We start from the raw sequence: 24,206 nt of genomic DNA on the forward strand, positions 1-24,206 counted from the left end.
GTCTTTGCTCAGTATGGAGTGTTCAAGGGCATGTTAATTTTGCCAAAGGTTCCGTTGTGTATTAATTGAAGTTTCAGCCGATGCTCCGGAGGATGACACCAGCAGCATTTTGATTACAGATTTTATCCATGGATACGTTTTCATTATCCCAGCCGCCCGTCCGCCCCGCGCGGTTTGTTGGAATCGTGACCTGCAGCTGCGTCTCGGAGCGTCAGTGTAAACGCCACCGTGTTGAGGCACGACCCGTGCCTCCGCCTCTCTTACATCAACAATTAATGGGGGTCCTTTGTCCCCCCTGAGAAGGGCCCAGATTTATCATAGCACTAATAAAGCATTGCACACAGGTGACCAGATTTTGCACAGGTGGCCCTGAACAGGTTTAAAAACAGTTTCCTCTCTGATTAGTGCTGATTCAACACAATCTTGAATGGCCTCCAAGTATGTTTGGATAGGCCTAGAAATAATAAGAAATAAAAGAATTGTGTCTGATTCAGCCAAACATGTGGCTCTGTGAGCACATAGGGTATGGGAAGGCACAAGACATTCAGTGTACCCAGCCTTCACATATCAGGAATTTTCCAATGACTCCCATTCATCCATACAATCAACACACATCAGCGTTCTACTGCTAATAAGTGATTACACATGAATCACAAAACCAGATTCTATCAGATCTTGTTATTAGTCATTTTCATGAAAAAAACAAGCCCTCTAGTGGAGCTGGGAGGAAGTAGCAGATTTGGATATTTCTTTATTGAGGAGCTATATGCCCTGTTGTTTGTTGTCTGATACCCCATGTGATGTTTTAATAAACCTCAGCTCATCGCCAGCGAGCGGCAGGGCTCCCTTTTAAAGCAGACTGCCCCGGTGTGGTCTCTCTGCGGAGGCTGACACGATCTGCATGCGCAGGACAGGAGGAGCGCTCAGCGATGCTGTCTGTTCGGTGCGTCAGAACGCCAGAGGAAAAACGGAGCTGACAACCAAAGGCTCCCTCCGTGGGAGGAGAGGCCGGCTCTTCAAGGGCCCCGTACATGCCTCGTCGACGTGCGCCCGCATTATTCACGGGACGCCCTCTTTGAGACTCGCGTTTCGGCGTGACGAGCCGAACCGAGGGTGTCAGCTGCCCTCGCAACAGAGATCGCGGGCGAGATTTCCTCTGGAAACACGCTTCCTCTTGCATTTTCCCCGCTGTCACTTCCTGAGCTAACGTTACGCTATCGGCGAGCTCATACTTTGCTATGTTTCTGCTGTGGAATGCAGCCCCCCCCCCCCAAACAACTATCCCTACCTCATTTTTTTCTTTTTTTTGGGGGGGGGGGGGGGGGTTGCTGTGTCATTACATTTCCTGTCAGATCCCTGAATCATTTTCGGACTGCATTCTTAATTTCACAATTAACAACTTTCTAAGTCTGTCCTGTGCAAATCGTATCCCCGTCATCATGAATATTTAACAGCGGATAGAATTCTTTATTTATTTTCCTCTTTAATGAAATTGTTAATGCTGCTAATTCCACTCCCCCTCCCTCCCTTCTCCCTTCTTCTCTAATAAATAATAATGGCGGGGGTTTGAATGTAGATAAAACTGACTCGTTTTCCCACCAGAGTGGAAATCCTCTCTCAAAGTTGCGCACAGAGGGCCACTTGTGTTGTGATGATGTCATAGACCTGACCTGCTTCGCTCCCACAAAAGCTAAGGTATCACTCGCTGGCCAAGCACAATACCTATTCAACCAGGCTGCTTTAATTCTGCGGCCTTTGGAACAATGTTATTATTTGTTTCAGAATTATAAAGCTGGAGGTTTTGCAGGAAACCTAACAGACAAAACCTTTATGTGGGACTGCCTGAGGCACCCTAGCGGTATAATCCTTTTCCATTAGCGTTTCACTGCTTTTCTTTTACAAGCACAACAAGGGCCGTATTGCAGGGTCACAAGCCAGCCAGTTCAACTTTATCAGAATGTTCTTTTTAAGGTAGTGTTTGCAAACTGGATTCAAATGCGTTTTAAAACTGAGTTAATTTGATTTCTGCCACTCTTACAACATCAACAACAACAACAATAATAATAATTATAGTAATAACGCATGAAAAAGCACAGTAATGTGTATTGTATATTTCAGGCATCTGTGAACAGGGTTTATTGGTAATGGCCTTCCATAAATCAATTAAATGAAATCAAAGTTTATTCAATATTAGTGCATTTTATTAAATTTTAAACAATAGCATCATACATTTTTTGATCAGGGTCATACAAAGAATGGCGATTGACAATTTCACAAAATTTTCAGTTTTTACATAAACATTTAAAAGGGCAACAAAGCTAGCAGTTAGCAAACAAATATATACATGAAAATAAAATGCTAGTACGGGAAGCACAGAATGATAAAAAAGGAAGAAGAAGAAGAAGAAGTAAAAAAAACAGCATTAATGTTTGAAGCAGGTCCCAGAGCCTTACAGCAGACGGGGTGAAAACCTTCACCGGCAGCAACAATGTTAAACTATTATGTTTGTTTATTACAAGTCTCCAGGTTTATGGTCCACAGTATGAAAGCCGATGAGGGGCAGGCCATCAACGCACACGCTATCTGTGTGTGCGGCTCCGTGTGTATGAATCATTCCAGGGCAGTTTTAGTCCTCATAAAATATTCATTTTGGTTGTGCAGGGCCCTGTAATTGCCATCGCTCACCCTGAATTATTTATACCTCGCACAGACTGACAAAGCTTTGCCATACGGCCCGAGATGAATCACATACAAGAGCCTCTGCTGCCAGCCGCGTTATAGTTTCGCGAAAATCTGGCAACTGCGACCGGTCCTGGCGACCTCGTCTAAATCCGAGCCTCCTTTTAATTTGACATTTTCTTTTCCTCTGCCGTTGTGTCTTCCTGGGCCAGTCAGGCAGGGGTACCTCTTAACTTTAAGCTCTGACCCGACGTGCATCACAGTTCTCTTTTTCCTTGGGAGGTATAATGTCTTCACTGCACAAGTTTTTTTTTTATTTTTTTTTTTAAAAAAGAAGCTTGACAACTGTGTTTCAGTTCATATATTATACATTGGAAATAAAATAATGCAAAAAGGCCCAAAATGCCCATTGGACATAGATACACACACGCACGCACGCGCGCTCACTTGCATGCACGCATGGGTGTCCCTGCCTCTGACCTCTGCAGCACAGACCAGCGGGCCCTCACCAGGGTGGGTGGCAGCCGCCCGTCTGGCCAAAATGGCCCGGTGGTGCCTGATCGCTCCACGGTGCCAGGCGGGATGCTGTGTAAGGGCACCTTCCCTGCTCACCGCCTCCCAAATGCTGCTGTCTGCATTACCTGCTCGCTAGCATGCTAACTCCAGCAAACGCTTGTCTACTTTTTCACTGATGCCCCACCAGCTACACAGACGTAAACCAGCTGCTGCCTGTGAGGCCCTGACAGTGGTGTGAGGAAATATGAATATAACTGATGCAAAACGTAACCTATAGCTAAGCATTTTCCAAATAATGTAACTAATCCACGGTCAGTCTATGAGTTAATACACGTGGCAGTCTATGAGTTAACACAATAGTAATAATAATAATTAACAATACTATTACTTATAGCAATATGTTTTCTTCTTTTCTTGTTCTTCTCATTACTATTAATACTACTGCTGCTATGACTTGTTGTTTTTATTTTGCTTCACTACCCCAAACAGCACGTTTCCGCGGAGCAGATGTGGTTTGATGTATTTTGGATGTTCATTCTTGTGCGCGTTTGCATAAATATTCCTGTAGCTCTGAAGTGCAGGTTTGTTGACGTGCAGGAGTAATGAAGATGTGAATGGGCACACATGTGCCCTGGTCATTAGGATGCTTTACCTGCATTAGAACTAATGATTGCCACTCAGAGCTCCTCACACATTAATCATTTATAATATTTTAATACGTTTTTAATCAGGATCTGGAAGGCAGGAGACTCTGACGAATTCTGCATTAGCTCAAGCTCCATTAGGAGCGAGCTCTTGCTTGATTTGAACTGTGTGTTTCTTTATTAATAATTAAAGTCTCTTGAAGATGACTATTCCTAATTAAAGCAGTGTTGAAAAAAAAGAAATTTGGGGAGCATTTTATATTGGAAAGGAATGTCAAAAAAAATCAAGCAGAGAAATACTGTTAATCCTATCCCAAAAGCAAAGATGTGCTTGTATGTGACCTGTCAGTCTGTCTGTAGCAACACGGGCCTCTCCAGACTATCGTTCTCCGTGAGCACGAGCACTTGATCCTCTCACAACCTATGCGTCCCTCCCCCCTCAGCTCCGGCAACAAACAGCCAGGCCTGGCCTTGATGTGAAGCGACTGATGCTGGCGTTTTTCTTAAATAAGGAGCTCCATGATCAGAGCTGGCAAATTGAGCGCTGTCCAGAGGGATGGTGGTGGAGGTGGGGGGCTGGTGTTGGGGGGGTTGGGGGTTGGGTTGTTGGGGGGGGGGAGTTGGGGGAGCTATTCTAATGAGCCCAGAGCCAAAGACAAAATGCAGGCTGATCGACAGGGAGAGGAATCTGGCCGGGAAATGATGTCAGTGTCACGCTGCCCATTACAGAGAAAGAGAGAGGTGAAAGAGAGGGGATGGAGGACGTTTAAAACAAGTCCAGCTAATGCAAATACACTGCTTCATTCTCCCAGAGTCTCCCCTGGCCTCATGCACTTGCCACTCCGTTTAAGCAGTTAACAGTGTGATCATTCAAGAGGCAAAAACAGACATAAAAACCACAGTATACACAGCAACCACAACAAAACCAATGACAATAAAAGACATTGTTCAGTTTTGTACAAGACTTGTATAGTCCTTTCACTTTTGCATTTGACAGGATTTCTTTAAAATGAATGTTCCACATGGTTCCATGGCTCCATATTACAATAATAGAACACATTGATATAACAGTGGTTAAATATTTATTATGATATTCAAAATTTTAACTGATTTAGTACAACTACTGACATAGAATATCAATTAAATAGTAATAGTAAATTATTACATTATTATTATTATTATTATTATTAGTAGTAGTAGTAATAGTAGTAGTAGTTGTAGTAATAGCAATAATAATAAAACTTCTGTAGTCAATTTCTCATACCTGTCAGCTTGTGATCCTAAATCTACTGGTAGAAGAAGAAGCAGTGGATTTGTCCTCTGCTGATCTGTGCTGGCGCTGATCATATTAGATCTCCCTGCTTCCCCCTCTCTTTCTGCTCAGGAATCATGTTAGGGATCATCTATAAGTGCCCCTTGATAGCAAACACAGAAAATAGCCAAGAACAGAGAGGAAAATGTAATACAAAAATTCAGAGATAAGACTCTTTGGAGAAATGGAGAGGTCTTGAGGCATTGCAGATTGGGAAGGGTTAATTTTCTAAACCTAAAACTGTTCGATAGGGAGGTATTTGACAGGCGATAAAGAAGCGATAGGATCAGGGAACTGGGTCCCTTGTTGGCTGTAGTGCAAATATTCTTAATACCATGTGGTTCCTACCACAAAAGCAAGTGAAACACTTCCAGTCCACTGAAGAGTGGAGTGCCATATCCCAGACGAACACCAGAAATGGCTGAACTGGGAACATGGGCAGGAATAGTATTTGAATCCCTGCATGCGTTATGTGCCACACTATGACATGCCAGCCTGTAAGACTGTTACCTATCTGTTCCTATTTGAGTGTCCTGTTTTTTTTTAAAAGGGGCACACAGAGTGTTCACAAAGGGCCATCTGTGCCCTGTTGTAAAAATCTGCCACCCTGTCTCAAAAGCCCAGGACGTCATGAACCCATTTGGGGGGGGGGGGGGGGGGGGGGGGGCATAACCTGAGATGTACAAGAATTTAATAAGATGGGTGTTAAAGTAATTTGTCATGCCATATTTGAAGGATAAATCCGACTAATGGAACAGGTTTATTTATTTATTTCACACCAAGCATTTATAGCCCTTAAGAATGTGGATTGCACAGGGTGCCTAATGGCAGTGCTGGTGGGAATGGCGAGGACCTGACTTTAAGACCGGTGCATTTTGGAAATCCAATATGTATTGACCTGTGTACTATCTCCATGTAGAGATCTTATGTCAGCAGAATGTAGTCTTGTATTGGAAGCGCTTATTACAGGTTTTTTTTTTTCTGAGGGAAGGACGTTGTCTCTGAAGCGGCGGGGGCCCCGATCGGCTAGGATTGCTGGGTAATCAATACCCCCAGAAACTGATGGCCCTGCCTGGAAAGCCGTACGCAGCTGCAGCCACTGCTTTCAGCGGCTCTGGCGGTAATTACCGCGGGCTGCTGTGAGCGCTGACCACTCCAGCAATCACCACACTCCTCTTTACAACTGGGGTTTGTGTGGAGATTTTTAGCCATCTGTCGCTGTGTCTCTCCACTACCGTACTGTAGGTTTACTATGCAGGCGAACATGGAGAGAGAGAGAGAGAGAGAATGTATTCCTCCTGCCAAAAAAATAAGCACAACAAGAACAAAATCTCATGAAGCTTTCCTAATGGTAATTTCAGACAGATTAACCTTTTTTTTACATTTTATAAGGCAACCTATGTTGAACGGTGTTCCCTCCTTGGGCCAATGGTCTCAATATGTTTTTGCAGAATATCTTAATGTAGGTGTGGTGTAGTGAATATGCACGAAATTAAGAAGGAGTCTTACTGTGAGTGGTCTTTCTCCTGTGTCCTCCTCCCTCTTACCTCACTGTACAGTAATATGCTTCATCCGAGTCGTCTCCTCTGCTTCTGCAATGAGTTTTAAACAAGGAACGTGTCGAAGAAGGGTGAAAGTGTAACACCAATTACACAGGCCACCAAAATGAAGAATAATCTCTGTATTTCATTTGTTTATTTTATTCCTCTTATATTTGATGACCACGTAGAGAGAAAGAGAGAGAGAGAGAGAGAGAGAGAGAGAGAGAGAGAGAAGGAAGGCCTGCACTTTTTCTTTGACGTTCAGCACTAGAAAAAAAAAAAAAAGATCTGAGGCTGAAGATAAGAGGGCATCCCGAACCTCAAATGACCAAAAGTTCCCTTTTTCTCCTCAATTACACGGTCTGTGAAGCTGGGTGGTTTAAACGTCAAGCCCCATGCATTTCTAAAGAGACAATCTATTCCTCCTTTGACCAGAGGGGAAAGAAATCATTATTACATGATTAGTGGCTTCAGTTAGGTGGAGAGCGGTGGTGGAGTGCGTGGAGGTGCGGACGCCTTGTATTAATTACCCAGAGCCGCTCAGCCCAGATTATTTTATCAGTGATTTGTCGACTTCAGAGCCGTGGTGTGAGATAAAAGCTGATAAGCTCTTAGTTCCACGGGCAGACATCAGACGGAGAGGGAGAGGGAACACGTCTTTCCTCTCCTCTCTTCATCTCTCTTCTTCTTTGCTCTGTTTCGGTGACAAACCCGAGTCACTTCTGTTGTAACTGATCACTGCCTGGGCCAATTATTCTCCATATTGCGATATATATGAAGGTGCATCTCCTTGGCTTTGCAGAGCTGTAATTAGATATGCTAATATTCCCCTTTATTGGCCCTGATATTGCTCGACACCTCTTGCCATGGCGCTAGTCACCAGAGCCCGGTGGACTGTCAGAGAGGCTGATTATTGAGAAGGATAGGTTTAATAAAACGTAATTGCCGTTAATTTTTCTCTCCCCTCCCCCCCCGTTCGCCTTTGCCGACATCTAATGTGGCAGACTCCTTGATATTTCATTAAATTACAATTAAACGGCCTCCTTTGTTTCAGATCGTCCTGAACAACACCGCAAAGTTCTGTAGCCCCTTTTTAAAAAGAAGCCGTTTGGTCATAATTGCTTCCCGACTCACAAAGGACCAATTTAAACAGTGCCCATGTAGAATTTAAACAGCCCTTAATGTAATGGATATTACAGCGGAGCCTAGGACTATAATTAAAATGATTTTGATCAGATAGGAAGAGAAGCTTTAGTTAATCAACTTCATAAAAGTAAAGAGAAATGAACTAATTCATTGCTTTAACACACAGAATTTGAACTGAGTCTAAATTAGTGGGGCAGACTTTTTTTTTATTCTTTGCACGCAAACCTTTATTAATTTGGTCAGAATTACACAACTGTGAAACAGTGGAGATTGCAGTTTAGCTACATCACTGAACGAGCAACTCATCATTGACAAAGTCTGAAAAATGTTGCCACGGTAATACATAATTTATACAGTATTATAGAAAAGTAACATGACAAAAGCAGACAGTGTTTGTATGGTGATATATGAGGGGGATGTGTGGCAGAGTGGAGTTCTTTAAGAGTACAGCTTGTCAGAGGGAGTTCACTGCTGCAGGGCTTTGTTCAGTAATCTCCTGTGATGTCAATAGAAAGACTAGATTCATTGCTAAAAAGCTAAGCTTACACTCTTGACTCTTGAATCAAAACAGCAAACAAAAAATGCTTCTTTTTTTTTTTCTTTTCCTCACCTCTGAATTCTTTCCCGGGTTTTGTGGCCCGCTCTCTCTGCCTGAGCAGAGCGGGGGAGATAAAGGCTATATTTCAAGCTTGATTTACTCAGATCCCTCCTGCGAAAGATTACGACTCTTTGGGGAAATAAAGATGGGGTCAGGAAATTAGAGTCCGTAATGGTCATTTTGATAATGGGCCAACACATGCAACCGAAAAAACATACTGTACACAATTAAATGTAATGCCCTAATGACAAGCCCCGATTTTTTATGGCCTCTCTGGATCCACGGTGACAACGTCTGTGCGGGGGCCGGGCGGAAAACAACTCTATTGATGCGGAGACCAAAGATTTCCTGACATGCAAAATAAAACATTTTTTTTACCTCTCCTTCTCTTCAGACCTATCAGAGGTGATGGGAGCATTGAAGGCTCAGGGAAAAAAAAAATCAACATTCGAAATTTCTGATGGAGTTGTGGAAGAGGGCAGGGTTCAGCGAAAGTCATTTCACATGCTAATTCATGGAGCTGGCCGAAATGCGTTTGGAGACCAGGGTGGCTTCATTGCAAGAAAAAAAAAAAAAAAGAAAATGTGGAACTTGTGTCTTTTCATTGCTTTCAGGTCTTATGTTTGTCAAGTGAAATACACTTGCCAGTCTTATAAAATGCAATCTGTAATATGTTATGGCAAAATCGACATTTTGTATTTCAAGGAAATCAGCAGATCTGTGTGTAAAGCCCACCATGAAGCTAGGCCAGTGTTGAGTTAATATTTGCACAGGCTTCCGTACATAAATACATTCATACATACGAAAGGGAACGTGGAGTGAGATTATATTTGACCATATTACTGCACTGTATAAGACATCTTTCACAAGAAATCAGAAAGGGAGGCTAACAACGGTATGTAAATGTATTTAGGGAATCCACAGGCAGCGATCTTAAAGTGGGGTTTGGATTTGTACCTCAGGGTGTTGTCAGTCCTGGGGATATTCCCCTTGATAGACAGTAATCTGTCTCTCTCAGTAGTCCTCTGGGTGATAAGCCCCCCATCTCTCTGTATTTTCTTTTCTTTTTTTTTTTTTGGATGTGGAAAAAGAACATTTTAAGTGTCTCTGGTAATACAAGGTTTTAATGAAATCAGGGGCGTGACACAAGAGTTAGTGGAGATCTTACATGTGAAAGTCAGCAGATTACGCCACGGAAGGGGCTTGCTGTAGCAGCGCCCTGCTCTGGGTACCTCAGACATGACATTTGTTCAGAAGATTAGCCAGGTTGTAATTTGTGGCGTAATTGCCCTGCGCCGAGGTCCCAGAAGTGAGCGTATAATTGCCAGACAGGACTATAACTTTACGATGTGCTCTCACCTTGTTAGGTCCTTCTGCCTGATGCTCCTCAAATGAGCCCCGGCCGCAGGTGTAGCTAATTTGCCCCCGCTACCGAGCGTGTTAGCTTTAATTGCGGAGTAGTTGTTAGGAAAAATAGGTGGGCGGAATATCAAGTGACTTCCTGTATGTCTGTAGCAGATGGAGGTCTAACAGCCCTCTGAACTCTGTTCTGAACATCAGGTGAGGGTGAAGCTCTTGGCTGCTGAGGCCGCTGTTGTGCAAGGGCTCGATTAATTTATTATTTTATTTTAATAAATCTGTAATGCTTGTATCTGGATTTCTTCTTAAATGCTTAATGTGTGTGGTGTCCACATTGGAAAATTTAGTACACATGCATAGGGGAGTGCTGAAATTATTAGAGTATTTATTATTTAGAATGGTGTAGTAAATCTCATTTGGGAATTTATTATTATTATTATCATTATGCCTTTATCTGACCTGTTTTTTCTTGCCTGATTGTTGAAACGTGGCTTTCTCCTAACCCAAGCTCCATGTCTCGTGCTTTCTTTCAGATTCTTTTTAAAATTCTTCCTCAAGTGCAATCAGAACTGCCTGAAGAATGCAGGAAACCCCCGAGACATGCGCAGATTCCAGGTAATTTGCAGTCACGCAAAATCACCTGCACCCACCCCTGAGCCAATGGATGTGCCTCTTCCCCACTGCCCATCCAACCCCCAGCCCCAATGGATCCACAGGCCCTCTCTCTCACCACAGGACTGGCCAGTGCTGGGGAACCCCACCCCCCCACCCCCCACTTCCTCCAGGACTTGCAGATGTTTTTAAACAGGCTGAAGGCAAGGCCGTGTGGGCAGCCCTCATGCCACAGGGGGTCCCTGCGGGAGATAGAACTGCAGCCATTCTGTTGTTTTCCTACTGAAAGCAACTCAGTTGCTCTAAGTGGGTGGCAGGGGCCCTGATCTATTCAGGCTGAGAAACCAGCCTAGGCATAGCTCTCGGTTTAAGAATTACATTAAAAAAGGGCTCTTTTACACTCACACACACACACACTCTTCTATCAGGGTTCTGTTTGATAAGTCAAAGGAAAGATCTGATGTGAGGAAATTTAGATTTTTTTCCCAACTTAATTTAATAAACCATAAACCACAAAAGTGCGGTAGGATTTAATAAAAACAATCCAGGATTTAAGGAGGTACAATCGGCTGCGGTTACGGAAGCGTGTCGTGCGACTTCATGAAAGCGCCGAATGGAAATGCTTGAGGAGAAGAGAGGAAAAGTATCTTTTCACACATGTAGCGGCAGAATAAACTCAGGCCCAAACTGGCAGCACACATCTGTGGTTCAGTGTGCAGCCAAAAAAGAGACATGTGAGAATAATTCTGACGGTGTTTGACCGAGCCAAGCCCACCATGCTCCAAGGAGAGAGAGAGAGAGAGAGAGAGAGAGAGAGAGAGAGAGAGAAAGAGAGGGGGAGAGAGAGAGACGCACGCACAGCTCCAGCTAGACTTTGCTGGATGGCTCTCATTTTTCATACATCAGGGTTGCGAGTGGCATTGGTGGTATTGATCCCTGAGCGGGGGGCAGGAGGTCAGCGCTGGAGTGAGTGGAAGTGTCCTCTTTGTCTCACCAATGAGTAGAAGAACCATCAGTCACCGACCGCTGCTGCGGTCAACAACAGAGCCACTCGTCACAGGAATAAGGACTTCTCCTGGTCTGCCCGACTAATCTCCCCGCCTCCCCGAAGGTTTAACTGGACTTAACAGTGGTGTCAAGCCCTCGGCAGCGTTTTCAAGGGCCTGCACTTCCTCGGTACCTTGCAGCGGTGGCCTGTGTGGAGGGAGAGAGCTTCCACTGCCATTCAAACCGCGCAATGCTCCCTTTATCCCCGACAGCACTCCACTGAGCTACAAGTGCTCCAGTCCACTGACTGGGATCTGCTCTTACCTGCAGAGAGCTGTCTTAAAGGACATCACTCCTTTTAAAAAAAGGGGCTTCTTTTTGCTATGCATTTGCTCTCTATACAAATGAAGGCTGCACTTTGTCCCAACTTTGAGCTTGGGCTTCTTTTTTATTTTTTGGCAAAAGTAACATTTGCTTGAATAGCAGTTTTATTGAATAGAGGCCTGTGTGCAAGACATTTGATCACCATCAAAGAAATTCAAGACAGAGTGAGAACGTGCGTGTGGCAAAACATCATCAGAGCAACAACAACAGTAGCCAATAATAACTATCAGCATCATTGTCATCATAATAATGATTGTGATAACAATTATTATAATCACAATGACAATTATAAACATATGAATACAAGGCCAAGGGCTATAACAAACAGGCCCAGTTGACTTCTTGCACTTCCATTTTAAATACAGTGCCCCCCCCCCCCTCCCCACTGTGGGTCTCCTGTCTGAAATGGACACACTGCCATTTCCAGGATATATTTCGCAGATGCTGCGGCCGAGGTGTTTCGTTGGCAGGGTCGTGCGTTCTGTGTAGCCCCCCGTTCCAGTTACTACCTCAAAGCAGCTGGGGACGAGAGGGGCTGCAATCCGTCACCCATGCACGACTCTGAGTCCTGGACGAAAAAATGGAGCCCTTTCCCATACACAAGAACCCACTCGGGCCAGTCGCCCTCAGAACAAACCTGAGAGAAGCACACTTTCCCCCTGACTGAAAGCGTTTTCACTGTTCATGTGCAAAAAAAAAAAAAAACAAAAAAATAAAATACCAAACATTACATGCAATTGTGAAAACTGACCAAGAGGGGTGGGGGTAGGGGTAGGGGTAGGGGGATATCATTTACTAAACAGAAAAAGAAGAAGCCTGCTAATTTATTAATGAGTTTCTGGTCCTGCTGAAAATACTAACAAGCCCCTGTTTGAAGATAGTTTTTCAAGCGCGTCTATGTCTGATTAAATAAGCTGACTGGATCAATAGAACGATAGATCGATGGAAATAGCAGCTATAAAAACACTGTAGGTGCTGTCTGAGAGAACAACAGTGGGCTCACTGAGCTTAATCTGCTGTCTTAATATGTGGATTAACTTTAATTTGAAGTATCTGTTGTTGAAAGTAAAAAAGAAAACACCTGTGGTATGAAATGAGAGGCTCCTGTGAGTGGCAGGTATTAGCACCTACACCAAAGAACCCCTGACTTAAGAACCCCGCTGAGACAGTTCCGTTTCCATCTGTACATCTATAGCTGTCATACCAAGCTTCTCTCATCCTGGCAAACATTGTTCACGCTCCTACATCAATTAAATAACGCTGGTAGTGATAAGTGATTGATTTATCATGATCACAGAAGCACGTTCGCTTTTTACAAAGCGTTTGACATAGAGTTGTCTTTGACACTTGTGGACGTAGCACATGGTTTTTGAAATACAAGGCATCATTTAGACACACAGACAGACTGATTTAAATCGTTAACAGTACAAGTGTTTGGAGGAAGTCTAAGCTTAAGTGGATACAGTTGTGCTTTGCTCTTCAACGTGTGAGTTCTTTTTTGTTTTTTTTGTTTGATATAGTGCTGTAATTTAAACCCCCAAAGGAAAAAGCAAAGGAGCCTTCATGTTTGAAAATCAACAAATCAGCTGATGACAACTTCATAATACACAGCATTATTTTAAACCAAACATTTTCAACTAATTTGAAATGTGAACAATGAGTTGGCTCTCAGAATAGTAATAAATTGTATTTAAGTGTTCCAAAATGGTGCTGTCAACTGTTCTCCTGTAGCTCACACTTCAGGTTAACATGGTGTTGGTGTCTAAAGTCACAGATCACCCTGCTGCATGGGGAAAGGTAGCTATGCAGATGAGCTTCATATTTACATTACATCAAATTATTGCCATTTAGCAGACACTCTTATCCAGAATGACATAGGTTACAATTTATACATGTTATTCATTTACACACCTGGATATCTACTGAGGAAGTTCTGGGTTATTTAGCTTGCTCAAGGGTACAGCAGCAGCGCTCCAGCAGGGAATTGAACCAATAACCTTTTGGTTACAAGCACTGCTCCTTACCAATATGCTACACTTCAACTGAATCACAAATTACGATACAAGTCTGTGTACGGATGACACGGGCAGTACCTGATTGTGTGGAGTAGCAGTGATGACTCTGTGCATTTTGCCGTCGCATCTGCAGCCACAGACTTGCCTAATGACGAGTTTCCTGCTTTTGCTCCTGTTGCAGGTCGTTGTGTCGACGACAGTCAACGTGGACGGGCACGTCCTGGCTGTCTCGGACAACATGTTCGTGCACAACAACTCCAAGCACGGGAGGAGGGCCCGCCGCCTCGACCCGTCAGAAGGTACGGCCCCTTATCTGGAGAATGGTACGCACATTTTACATCTCCTTCGTTTGCGTCGCTTCCGTTTTCTCCCTCCGCATGAATCTTTACTTTACTTTCACCCTTTTCTCCGCACCTCCTTTACCGCATGTAACTTTGGCCTGTTGCTTTCAGATCATTTCACTCCTGTCTTGTTGTCTTCACTAATACTTTATTCTCACCTTTTCTTTTAAAATGACCTGATTCTATTAGTTTAAATTGATATCTGCTGCCTTCACACTGCATCTTATTATTATTATAATTACTGTTATTATTAATATCATTATTATTATTATTAGTAATAGTAGCAGTAGCAGCAGTGGTAGTGGTAGTAGTATTAGTATTATTCTTATTACATGTAGCCTATCAATAATATCCACTCTGTATTCAAGCCTTTTTCCAAACCAATGTCTTGTTAAAATGTTTCCAGCATTCTGCACTCGGTGTCTGATTGCATACTTTAAAAAAGCATGATCGTATCTGCAAAGAATTTAGTGTGAGGTCAGTTTCCTGTTGCAGGGCCATGTTGTTGAGCCTGAGAGCTGAGGGGAATTCTAAGAGAAAAACAGCGCAAAGTGTTTTTCTTCCAACCGATTCCATATGATTGACTGATTGCCTGGCTTGCAAAAAGGGAAAAAAAAGAGCTTGCAGAGAAAAACCTTGACCAAGAAACGCTGCATGGGAAATTAAGATGTAAAATTTGCTAAACTTAACCTTCTAACCTCTGAATGACTCTTGCATTTGGATCATATTTAGCGCTTCAGCTGAAAGGCTATGGAAAAATTGAGATGGCAAAAGAAAATGGCTTATCTTTGCGCTATGTGGCAAGGATGGGGTTCCAAGGACCAATTATGTTTAAAAAAGCAAAAAAAAAATCATAAACACATAGCCTAATACTGTGACCTTTTCTGTCTCAAATACAGTCATTATTACATGAGCACAGCAATTCTAATGTTTAATATAAGACCAGTGAATAAAGCAAAGACAATTAATAATTTTCAAGCACTGGGGGGGAAAACACAAATTTATTTGTTTTTTTTTTCTTTCTTTCTTTATTAATGACTAAGCTACAGGAGAACAAAAATATAATAATTAAAGGTTGCCCTAAGCATTAAAGTCATTATGCCTGGTGACGTATTGTTTTTCTGTCTGTATGGTGGGTGTGTTTTGCCTAGCAACCAGCTTTAATGAGGAGAGCAATTAAGGAGGTTGAGCCCTCTCCCCCAGTTCTCCGTGTCCCCTGGGAGTGAACAGGCGTCTGCACGGGCTCCTCACCCAACCCACCCCAGATACGCCGGGCCATATCGTCTTCAAAGGCCCATCCCACCCCCCCACCCCCCACTTTAATCTGTTTTTTCATTCTTTCTTTTTTAATTGTAAGATTTATCAATTAATCTATTCTGTCATTTTCGTCTTTTATTTTGATGAAAGCAAACAGTATAAACAAATAACTGCAGAAGCAAGTGCTGCTGTAGATGAAGAGTTTCCTCTGGGGAGATGAATGGATGAAGATGCCCATTCATTCTGTTGATTTTTTTTTTCTAAAATAGAAATACTCCCCACCCCCCACCCCCCCATACAACCTTGCACATTCTCTCTATTTCTTTCCCTTTAGAATCAGAGTCAGAATCAGACATTATTGGCCAAGCATAAGGAATTTGGTTCCAGTGTCTCTCATAGTGCTTTCATACAACATCAAGGTGACACCAGCAAATACCAAACAACAGTAGTGTTACATCAAACAACAACAGCAGTGCAGGAAAAATACGTGGAATAAGGAAGAAATAAATGAGGTATATGTGAACAGCTACTGCACAATGGCATGAGTTAAAGTGTACATGAATGTGGATCTGTACAGTGATCCCTTATTTATTTCAGTGATCACTGTTAAGTACAGTGATCGTTTATTTCCTACTTTATTTAAGTTAAAGTATTTTGTTCTTATCCTTTTAACCACTGAATTCCTGGTACCAGAGTGCAATATGCATGCTGCCCCTCTCTGTGTGGGACACTCAAACACACACAGGCAGAACCCTTCAGAGACGGTAGTACAGTAATAAAATATAATCTCTTCCATGCAGCCGTAAAGCCCGGAGTGCAGGTAGTTGCATACTGTATGTTTTAGATTAGGGATGCATTCTTTGTACGGATGGAGCGCCCCTGTGAGTTCTGTCTGGGTGTAGCTTCTGCGCACTTGCACCTCATTAGCCAATCATTTAATGCTTCTCACCAGTGTCCGCACACTATCAGATCCCGCCCAAGTGATTCCCCCGCTGCTACTGTGGAAGGAAGCCACCGAGTCCTTTAAAAGATCACCATGCCCACAGAGACTGATTTACGGTGCCTGGGTGTAACGCAGGGAAAAAAATGAGAGGTTCACACCTTCTGATGCTGCACTGTAGAGCTAATTTTGATCCCCCCTCTCACAGTAAAACACACACATACACACACACACGCATACACACACACACACACACACACACGCACACACACACACAGACCATTGTTCTTAAGTTCATAAATGACTCCGGCATCCCTCCAAGTGCGCTCAGCGCCCAGGCCCTGTAGCGGGGAAGTGATTTGCATGCCAAGTGCCTGTAATGCTGTTAGGTTTATGCAATAAAGACAACTGAATCCAGGCTGCAGGGTTTTAGAGAGTTAAAGGGAACAGATGGCTCGAGGGGAGGTAAAAGGTATAATCCCATCAGCTGCAGTATCAGCCTGCCATCTGGACATCCCCAGCACAATTACAAGACATTTTAGCAAGGCAGAACAAAGAAGTCTTCATAAGGCAAGATTAGACCTGTTTGAGTGTCTCAATATTGCGAGCTGGGAGAAAGGTGACAAACTCCGCCACATTTCTCGGGGTGAGAGAGAGAGAGAGAGAGCGCTGATTAGAGCGCGAGACTGTTTAGTGAATAATTCACAAGGGGCCGTGGAAGTCCGGCGCCTCTCTGAGCTGCTTGTTGACTGTCCACTCAAAAACACAAAAGGTTCGTCAAATAAACCCTCAGATTCATCGGCGTGACGAGCAGCGCCGGGATAAGACCCAATCGCTCTCCAGGCATAATAATGAGAAATGCCAGGAGAATGCGGCATGTATGTCCACAGATTATACAAAGTAAATTATTTTTGGACTTATTTTTCATATAATTAAAAATCTAGTGAGAGAAAAAAAAAGATAAATAGAACAGGCATGTTATGACACGTGAGAAAAATTCTGGTGGGTATGTGAGAAACTGAGGAATTATTATTTCTACCTGTCACTCATTAAAATGTAATGCTAACATTTTTAGACCATAAACAATTGAGAACCTGTTGTGCCGTATAAATTTAGCGATGTCGTAGCTCTCCAGCATTTAAATTTGTAGGAAAAATTAACACAGTAGCACGCAGCACAGTAGCACACACACAAACGCCTGGCTTTTCCAGGCCTGTTGCTCCTGCTGTCCCGCACTCAGTGCTATTTTCCATCACCCGTTTACGCTCTCAGTGCACGTATATCATTAGATCAGTCTGTGTAATTCGCTTTGCCATGGTTCCCATTGAACACATGTTCCTCCTCTATATGTGCATTGAAATGTATGCAAATGCAGGCAGAAGGGAGATGGCTCACGGCTGGGCCCCGCGCTCGTGACGCTCCTCTGTGTTGTTGCCGTGGGAGGCGTTACGAATTCCGAGGTGGTGTGTGTGTGTGTGTGTGTGTGTGTGTGTGCTGTCAGGCCGCAGCTGCCCGCCAGCCCCTCTTGTGCCTGCCCCTGCATCCCAGAACCCCCCCCCCCCTTCCTGAACCCCCCCCCCCCCCCACCACCTCTCTTGCGCCTGCTCTACAGCAGCCCAATACCCCCCCCCCCCCCACTTTCCGCCCCAACCCCGCTGTCCCTCTCCCTCTCACCTACAAAGTAAATTTGTTTACTGTAATTTTTGGTGAATTATTTGCTATAATTGGCAGCGCTGATGAAGGTCACTCCCTTTGAGGAAGGCATGTCTGTCTTTAGAGAGTTGATCCTTTTCAAACGCTCTGCCTGCAATTAAGAAAAGCAAATGTCACTCGCAAAGCCTCAGAAATGAAAATTTGTATGAACTTATTAGCATGAAGTCAACAGCGCTAGTTAAGGGCAAGGCTCCCTCCGTGTGTGCTCTGGGCCGTCGCCTGCGCAGGGGGAGATGCGCCCGGAATGAGCAAATATAACCTCCACTAGTCCAACATTAAAGCAAACAAAAGGAGGTGGCGTGTCTGAAGTGTTCTACACAACAATAGCTAATGGTGATTAACCGAAGCTGGCTGTCTGCGATAGCACGGGGGGACGGGCTGCGCTCGAAAGATGCCGCTCTGAAATATCACACACTTTCATATTTTAACGGATAATTTTTAAACAATTACATATCGACCCCGCGGCGCTGGAGCATGATTTGTAGAAATACTAATATCTCGGGCATTGTCTGAAAAATAATCCGATGATGCTTGCGTTTTGTCGTTTAACGGCGTAGGCTCTGTGTACATCCTATTAGCGTGACATAACAAATTAAATTGGGACACTGTGGAGCACTACTCAAATGAAAAGCAGTGTAAGAAATGATCTCAGACTCATATAATGGAACAATCTCAATTATACTAAAAGGTTTTGCAGATTGCTGAACATCGCATATGAATAATTTAGGAGGCTACGGTGGTCGCTCAAAACCTAAAAGCACAGCCACAGGCCTCCCTCCAACCGGAACAATAAGAATGATGTAACAATACAGGCATAGGCTAATAAATAAATAAGTAAATAAAAAGTGAGTGAGACTCAGGTTAGCCTACAGACAGGCAGTCAGTTGTCCCCAGTGCAGGGGGAGAAAGAGAGGCAGAATTTAGTTGTAATTGAGAAACCGCACGTCTTGGGTATCTGTTCTTTTGCATGGGAAGCCGCCATACAAAAGCCCATCAAAGCCGCTGAAAACGGTCTGTCAGCAGCATGTAAAAGAAGATCTGATCAAAGCGCAGACCAAAGCGGTTCACACGGGGGGCTGTGCCGCCCCTCGCCCCTGCCTGGGTGCCCCGAAGTGGCTGCTGTGAGCCCACATCGCTCGGGTCTCTGCGATCTGTCTGCCTCTTGCCCTTCCACACCATTATAATAACTCATTTATCCATAATACCAGATAAAAAAAATGTCAGTGGCTCACAGAGTAACATCAACAAACATCACTAGATTCTTAATATATGCTGTTGTTTTTTCCTCAACCAGAAGTAAAATTCTGCCATTACAGGGTCAGGAGGAAATGTAGTTCTAAAAGAAAAAAATGTGGAAAATTAGCTGTGATCAAGGACACTGTTGGCCTTCCATCTCAATCACCAAGCTATTTATTTATGCTGCTAAGGTCTGTAAAAGGAAAAACAGACTATAATGCCCCTTAATCATTTTAATAACCATATGTGCCATGACACTTCATTCGCCACTCAAAGCCGTTTTCCTCCTGTTCTCATACACCAGAGCTTTTTGCAGTGTAAAACATTTAAGTTAGCATTTAGTTTTAAGTACGTGAGTGCGCTGATGGCGCAACCAATCACTTCTTTATGATAATTTGCTTGATTTGTCATTGAAAGAGGCCCTCTGTGTCCAAAGTTAGGTCCTATAGTATCTTTTTTTTCTCCCTCGTACAAGCAGCTACCCCATGCATAAAAGCCATCAGCCCCAGCGAAGGATGGACCACGGGCGGAGCCACCGTCATCATCATCGGGGACAACTTCTTCGATGGCTTGCAAGTCGTGTTTGGCACGATGCTCGTGTGGAGCGAGGTATGTTCGCTCGTCAGCAGGCACTGAAATATGCCTTCCTTCTGAGCTATGCGGCTCTCCCTCTTAGTTGGCTTTTTTCATTCTTTCATTTTGACTTATGAATCAAAACTAGTGCTGATGTTTCATGATAATGTTTTTTTTTTTTTACTCAATACTTACTTTTGAAATAAATAAAAAAAAAACTTTGCGAAACTTTAAGACAAAGGCAATGTGTATTGTGGTTATATGTAATCTGCAGCCTGGTTTTAATAAGCGATAAAACTTATGTAGTTATGTAATTTGAATAGTAGATAGATGAACATCACAAAAAAGACAACAATGACAATGTGTGCACGTTAAACTGTCACAAACAGATACACAAGTCATCCCGTGGAGGACTAGGTAAAACCAGGAGGGCTCTCAATACAATTGAATAATTAGTGCTGAAAAGTGACTGGCAAAGGAGAGACATATGGAAGCAATTTTGGAGGGAACAATGCCCTCTGGCCTTTCCTGCAAAACTAAAAGCCAAGGACCATTTAGAGACATTATTTAAAAAAAAAAAAAAAAAATCTGTAGAACCTTGAGCTTGAGTGCGTGAGGGGAGAATTGTTAGGTGACTGGCTAATTTCATCTCTGTAATTACGTCCAAATGGCAAAGCATTGGCCCCTATCGGTGGCCATCTCATAGCTGACTGTTGACTGTGTGATTCTTTCAGCTGATAACCCCCCACGCCATCCGGGTACAGACCCCACCCAGACACATTCCGGGCGTGGTGGAGGTCACTCTCTCCTACAAATCCAAGCAGTTCTGCAAAGGGGCTCCCGGACGTTTCGTCTACACCGGTAGGGCTCTCTCTGTTTTTTTTTTTTTAAACTCTCTCGGTCGGTTTCTTCTTTGGTCTGCTACATGTGGCCCACCCAGCTGTGACGATGGGGGCAGCCTTCTGTAAGGGCAGTGAAATGTGTGAGAGCTGTTGGGCCCAGCAACCACAGAGGGGGCCCTCTCTCTGTAACTCTATCCCTCCTAGAACGGCCAGGCATAAGGGGGTCTTGCCAAGGCTCCTTAGAATCAAATCCATTACATTAAGTCCTGTATCCACTTCCACTGGCCACACCACTGCTCAGATAAACATCTCCTCTTTGCTGTGCTTATATATTTGTTTACACTTGTGTGTGTGTGCGTGTTTGTGGGTGCGTGTGTGGATGCGTGTACGCATACATGTGTCCATATGCTTGCGTGTGCGTGTCCATGTGTGCCTGGGTGTGCAGTGTGCTCTGTGTGTATGTGTGTGTGTGACTGTGTGCGCACATGTGTACATGTGTCTCTGTGTGCATTATGCTGTGTGTGTGTGTGTGTGTGTGTGTGTGTGTGTGCAGAGTGTGTGTGCGTGTGTGTGTGTCTGTACCATTCAGCCTTATTAGAGACAAAGTGTCCTGAGCGAACAGAAGGAAGCGGGAGCTTATCTGTCGTCAGGGTGGAGGGGGGCGGGTGGGTGGGGGGCACAGAGAGGTCACAACCCGTCTGACCTGGAAGCCTCTGTCTGTTGTGCGACTGATGAGGACCGTGAGACGATGGCCAGGAATCACTCTCTCCCCCCGACACCCGAACCCGGGCCCTGCAGTGGCCCCGCCCACAGCCGCGCTGTGGTCCCGCAGAAGGGGAGGGGCAGCGTCGCCCCGTTTTCCTGGACAGCTGTTTCCCATCACGGCCCCGTCGAGCTCGCTGTTTCACACTGCACCCTAACATTTAACCTCCCCAGCGGGACCGGAGCAGAGGCCAGCGGGGCTCCAGCCCAGTGACACAGGAGAGCAGTGTGCTGTGTCACGCCAGGGGAAGGCCTATAAGCTAATGGCTTATGCGCCACCTTATAAAAGTGCCAAATCTCCGAGAGTGGACCCCATTAGCTACGCACACTAAGACGATTGCCACGATTATCTCCCCAAATACCCATGTAGTCTGTTTTCTTTCACTGACACCCTTTCCTTCTCGTTTCATTTTCAATTTCAGGGTGCTTTATTGGCATGTCGTAGCACATCGTTGCCAAAACAGAGGCGACAGAAAAAGATGATTGGAAACTAATTATACCACTAATCTATGACAGCGTTTGGATTCAAAACTAGTGCTATATATAGTGATATAAAGAGTATTAACAATCATAATGACAATAACAAGAAACAACACTAACTATGAGGCTTGTATGGTGTCGGTGCACGTAGTTACAGTGTTTTGTGCCGATGTATATACCAACTAGTGAGGCTACCTGTGCTTTACCTAGTAGTATGGTAATGTTGTAGTATCTGACAATATGACAAATTTTAGAAATACTGTTTATTTTTTAAATAGCCTGCCAACGTTTCTAGTCTTCACTACAGTGCCAAAGGAAGTGTCTGTTTCACTGTGGTCTAATGACCTATTTTCCTTGGAGTGTTAGGTGAGCCTTTGTTGTCCTGTTTAGTGACCAGGCTGTGATCTTTCGGTCTGTATCTGCTGAAGGTTGAGTGTACAGCCCAGCCAGCGACCATACCATCTGCTTAATGTCATTTCTTTTTTAGGGTATGGTCATTTTCATTGCTTTTCCCAAATTTCCAGAGAGAGTTCTTTGTAATGTATATATTTTAAATTGCATTGTGCTTTATTGGTGCAGTTCTACTCTGAAGCTGGTAATAGTACAAAATGTTATTAGCGGTTAGACGGCCAGTGGGTTTCAGTAGCAACATGAAGGGTCTGATTGTGACTCAAATCCACTTTAGGGTTCCCTTTGGATTTTTGTGCCAATTAAATTTTTTGATGTTTAAGTACCCCTACACTTCCCTTCTGTGTTGGACAATTGGCAGCGATACACTGACAGGTATTTGTGACTATATTCTTATTGGCATTTTTATTTTGTGAAATGTTCTTTTAATGGCATAAAATGCTCTTTTGGCTCTGCCTTTTAGTGCTTTCACAGCCAGTTTAAGGCTCCCTGATGAATTGATTTTCAGATCTCGGTATGTGTAGCTAATTTGACATGCACTCCAATACTGTGTTGTAAAGGGTAAGCTGTATCTCTCCCTTAGATGGAGCATTTTCTGAAAAATCATTATTTCAGTCTTTATTTTAGTTTAGTGTCAGGGCCCACAACTGACAGTATGTCTGTATGAGAGCCAAGTTCAGCTGTAGCCCTTGGTTACTCTCTCGCTGTCTCTCTCTGTCTCCCTTTCTCCCCTTCTCTCTCTCTCTTTCTCCCATTCTCTCTCTCTGTCTCTCTTTTTCTCTCTCTACTGCTCTCTCTCTGTATTTCTCTCTCTCCTGCTCTCTCTCTCTCTCTCTCTCTCTCTCTGCCCTCTCAGCTTCTTCCATCCAATATAAAGACACAATTACCCTGGGAGATTGTGGCAGTGCAGTTGATTAGCTCGGTGAATTAAAAGAATGAGTCAGAAATGCCATGTCCAGCACTGCTCCTCCAGTGCTGTGAATTCCCAGAGTACTTCACCTCGGTTGTAAGAAGGTCAGAATTAGAAGTGTGCAAAACCGAAGCAGCCAGCACTTAGTAGCAGGATTAACAATCATTCTGTATGTAATTGCCAGTTAATAGTAAATTGCCTCCTGGTCACTAAAATACCACATCAGCTGTGGTGGGTAGCTGATATTAAATTAATGTGAAATTTGCCTGTATTTAAGAATTACTTGATAAATTGATAAATACAAATGTGGTAATCATTATATAATTGTAGAAATGCAATTCCTTTTTATTTATTTTTTTTCTGACCAATTGCTTTTACCCTCTTTCCTTTCAGCTCTAAAAAAGTTTAAAATAATTCAATAATTCAAAGCCATTATGAAGAATGTATACTGTGATCATAAATGTACTCATAAAATGTATATTGATTAAAATAAATGACTCACAATCACAACTACCTCATAAAAGACTTTGAATCTGAGGTGGAAGGAGGTCTTTGTAGTTTTGGCATGATGGATAGTAATCGTGGAGGAAATGCATATTAATGGCCACCCATTTAACAAGTGTAATTTTGAGGAAATTGATGTTAGCTCTGCTGTAAGAACAGTTATTCACTCAGTCCTCTGCACACCCCATTTAGAACTTTTCATGTTGACCTCTCTCGCCCAAACATTTTGTCGACCCACCCTATTTTTAAAGATTTCGCTCGCTCAATTAAATAAATTATCACAAATTACTCGGAGTCAGCATGGCGTCTGCAGCAGACTCCTTGCTGTAACCGAGCGCAGAAATTGGCAGCCGATAGCTAACGTGTCCTAAATAGACACGGAAACAGGGCGGAATGTTGAAGGCATGGAAGCATTCCCGAGATTGCAACACGTTTGCAAGACGTCAG

The 24,206-nt window shown here is 43.6% G+C and overlaps 1 protein-coding gene across 17 annotated transcripts in view; it reads left to right on the forward strand.

Moving 5' to 3' along the window:
- LOC118790472 (transcription factor COE3-like) overlaps positions 1–24,206 on the forward strand; it is an 86,122-nt gene that overhangs the window by 41,847 nt on the left and 20,069 nt on the right. For 6 of the 17 annotated variants that reach the window (XM_036547395.1, XM_036547398.1, XM_036547404.1 and 3 more), the window contains exons 7-10: positions 10,329–10,410; positions 13,975–14,092; positions 19,756–19,889; positions 20,588–20,714. In XM_036547395.1, coding sequence (XP_036403288.1) covers positions 10,329–10,410; positions 13,975–14,092; positions 19,756–19,889; positions 20,588–20,714 — 461 coding nt within the window. Of the gene's footprint in view, positions 1–10,328; positions 10,411–13,974; positions 14,117–19,755; positions 19,890–20,587; positions 20,715–24,206 lie in introns of all 17 variants that reach the window. The other 11 variants (XM_036547390.1, XM_036547392.1, XM_036547402.1 and 8 more) reach the window with 3 other exon arrangements.

Source organism: Megalops cyprinoides, chromosome 15, assembly GCF_013368585.1.
Source record: "Megalops cyprinoides isolate fMegCyp1 chromosome 15, fMegCyp1.pri, whole genome shotgun sequence".
NCBI classification, from domain to species: domain Eukaryota; kingdom Metazoa; phylum Chordata; class Actinopteri; order Elopiformes; family Megalopidae; genus Megalops; species Megalops cyprinoides.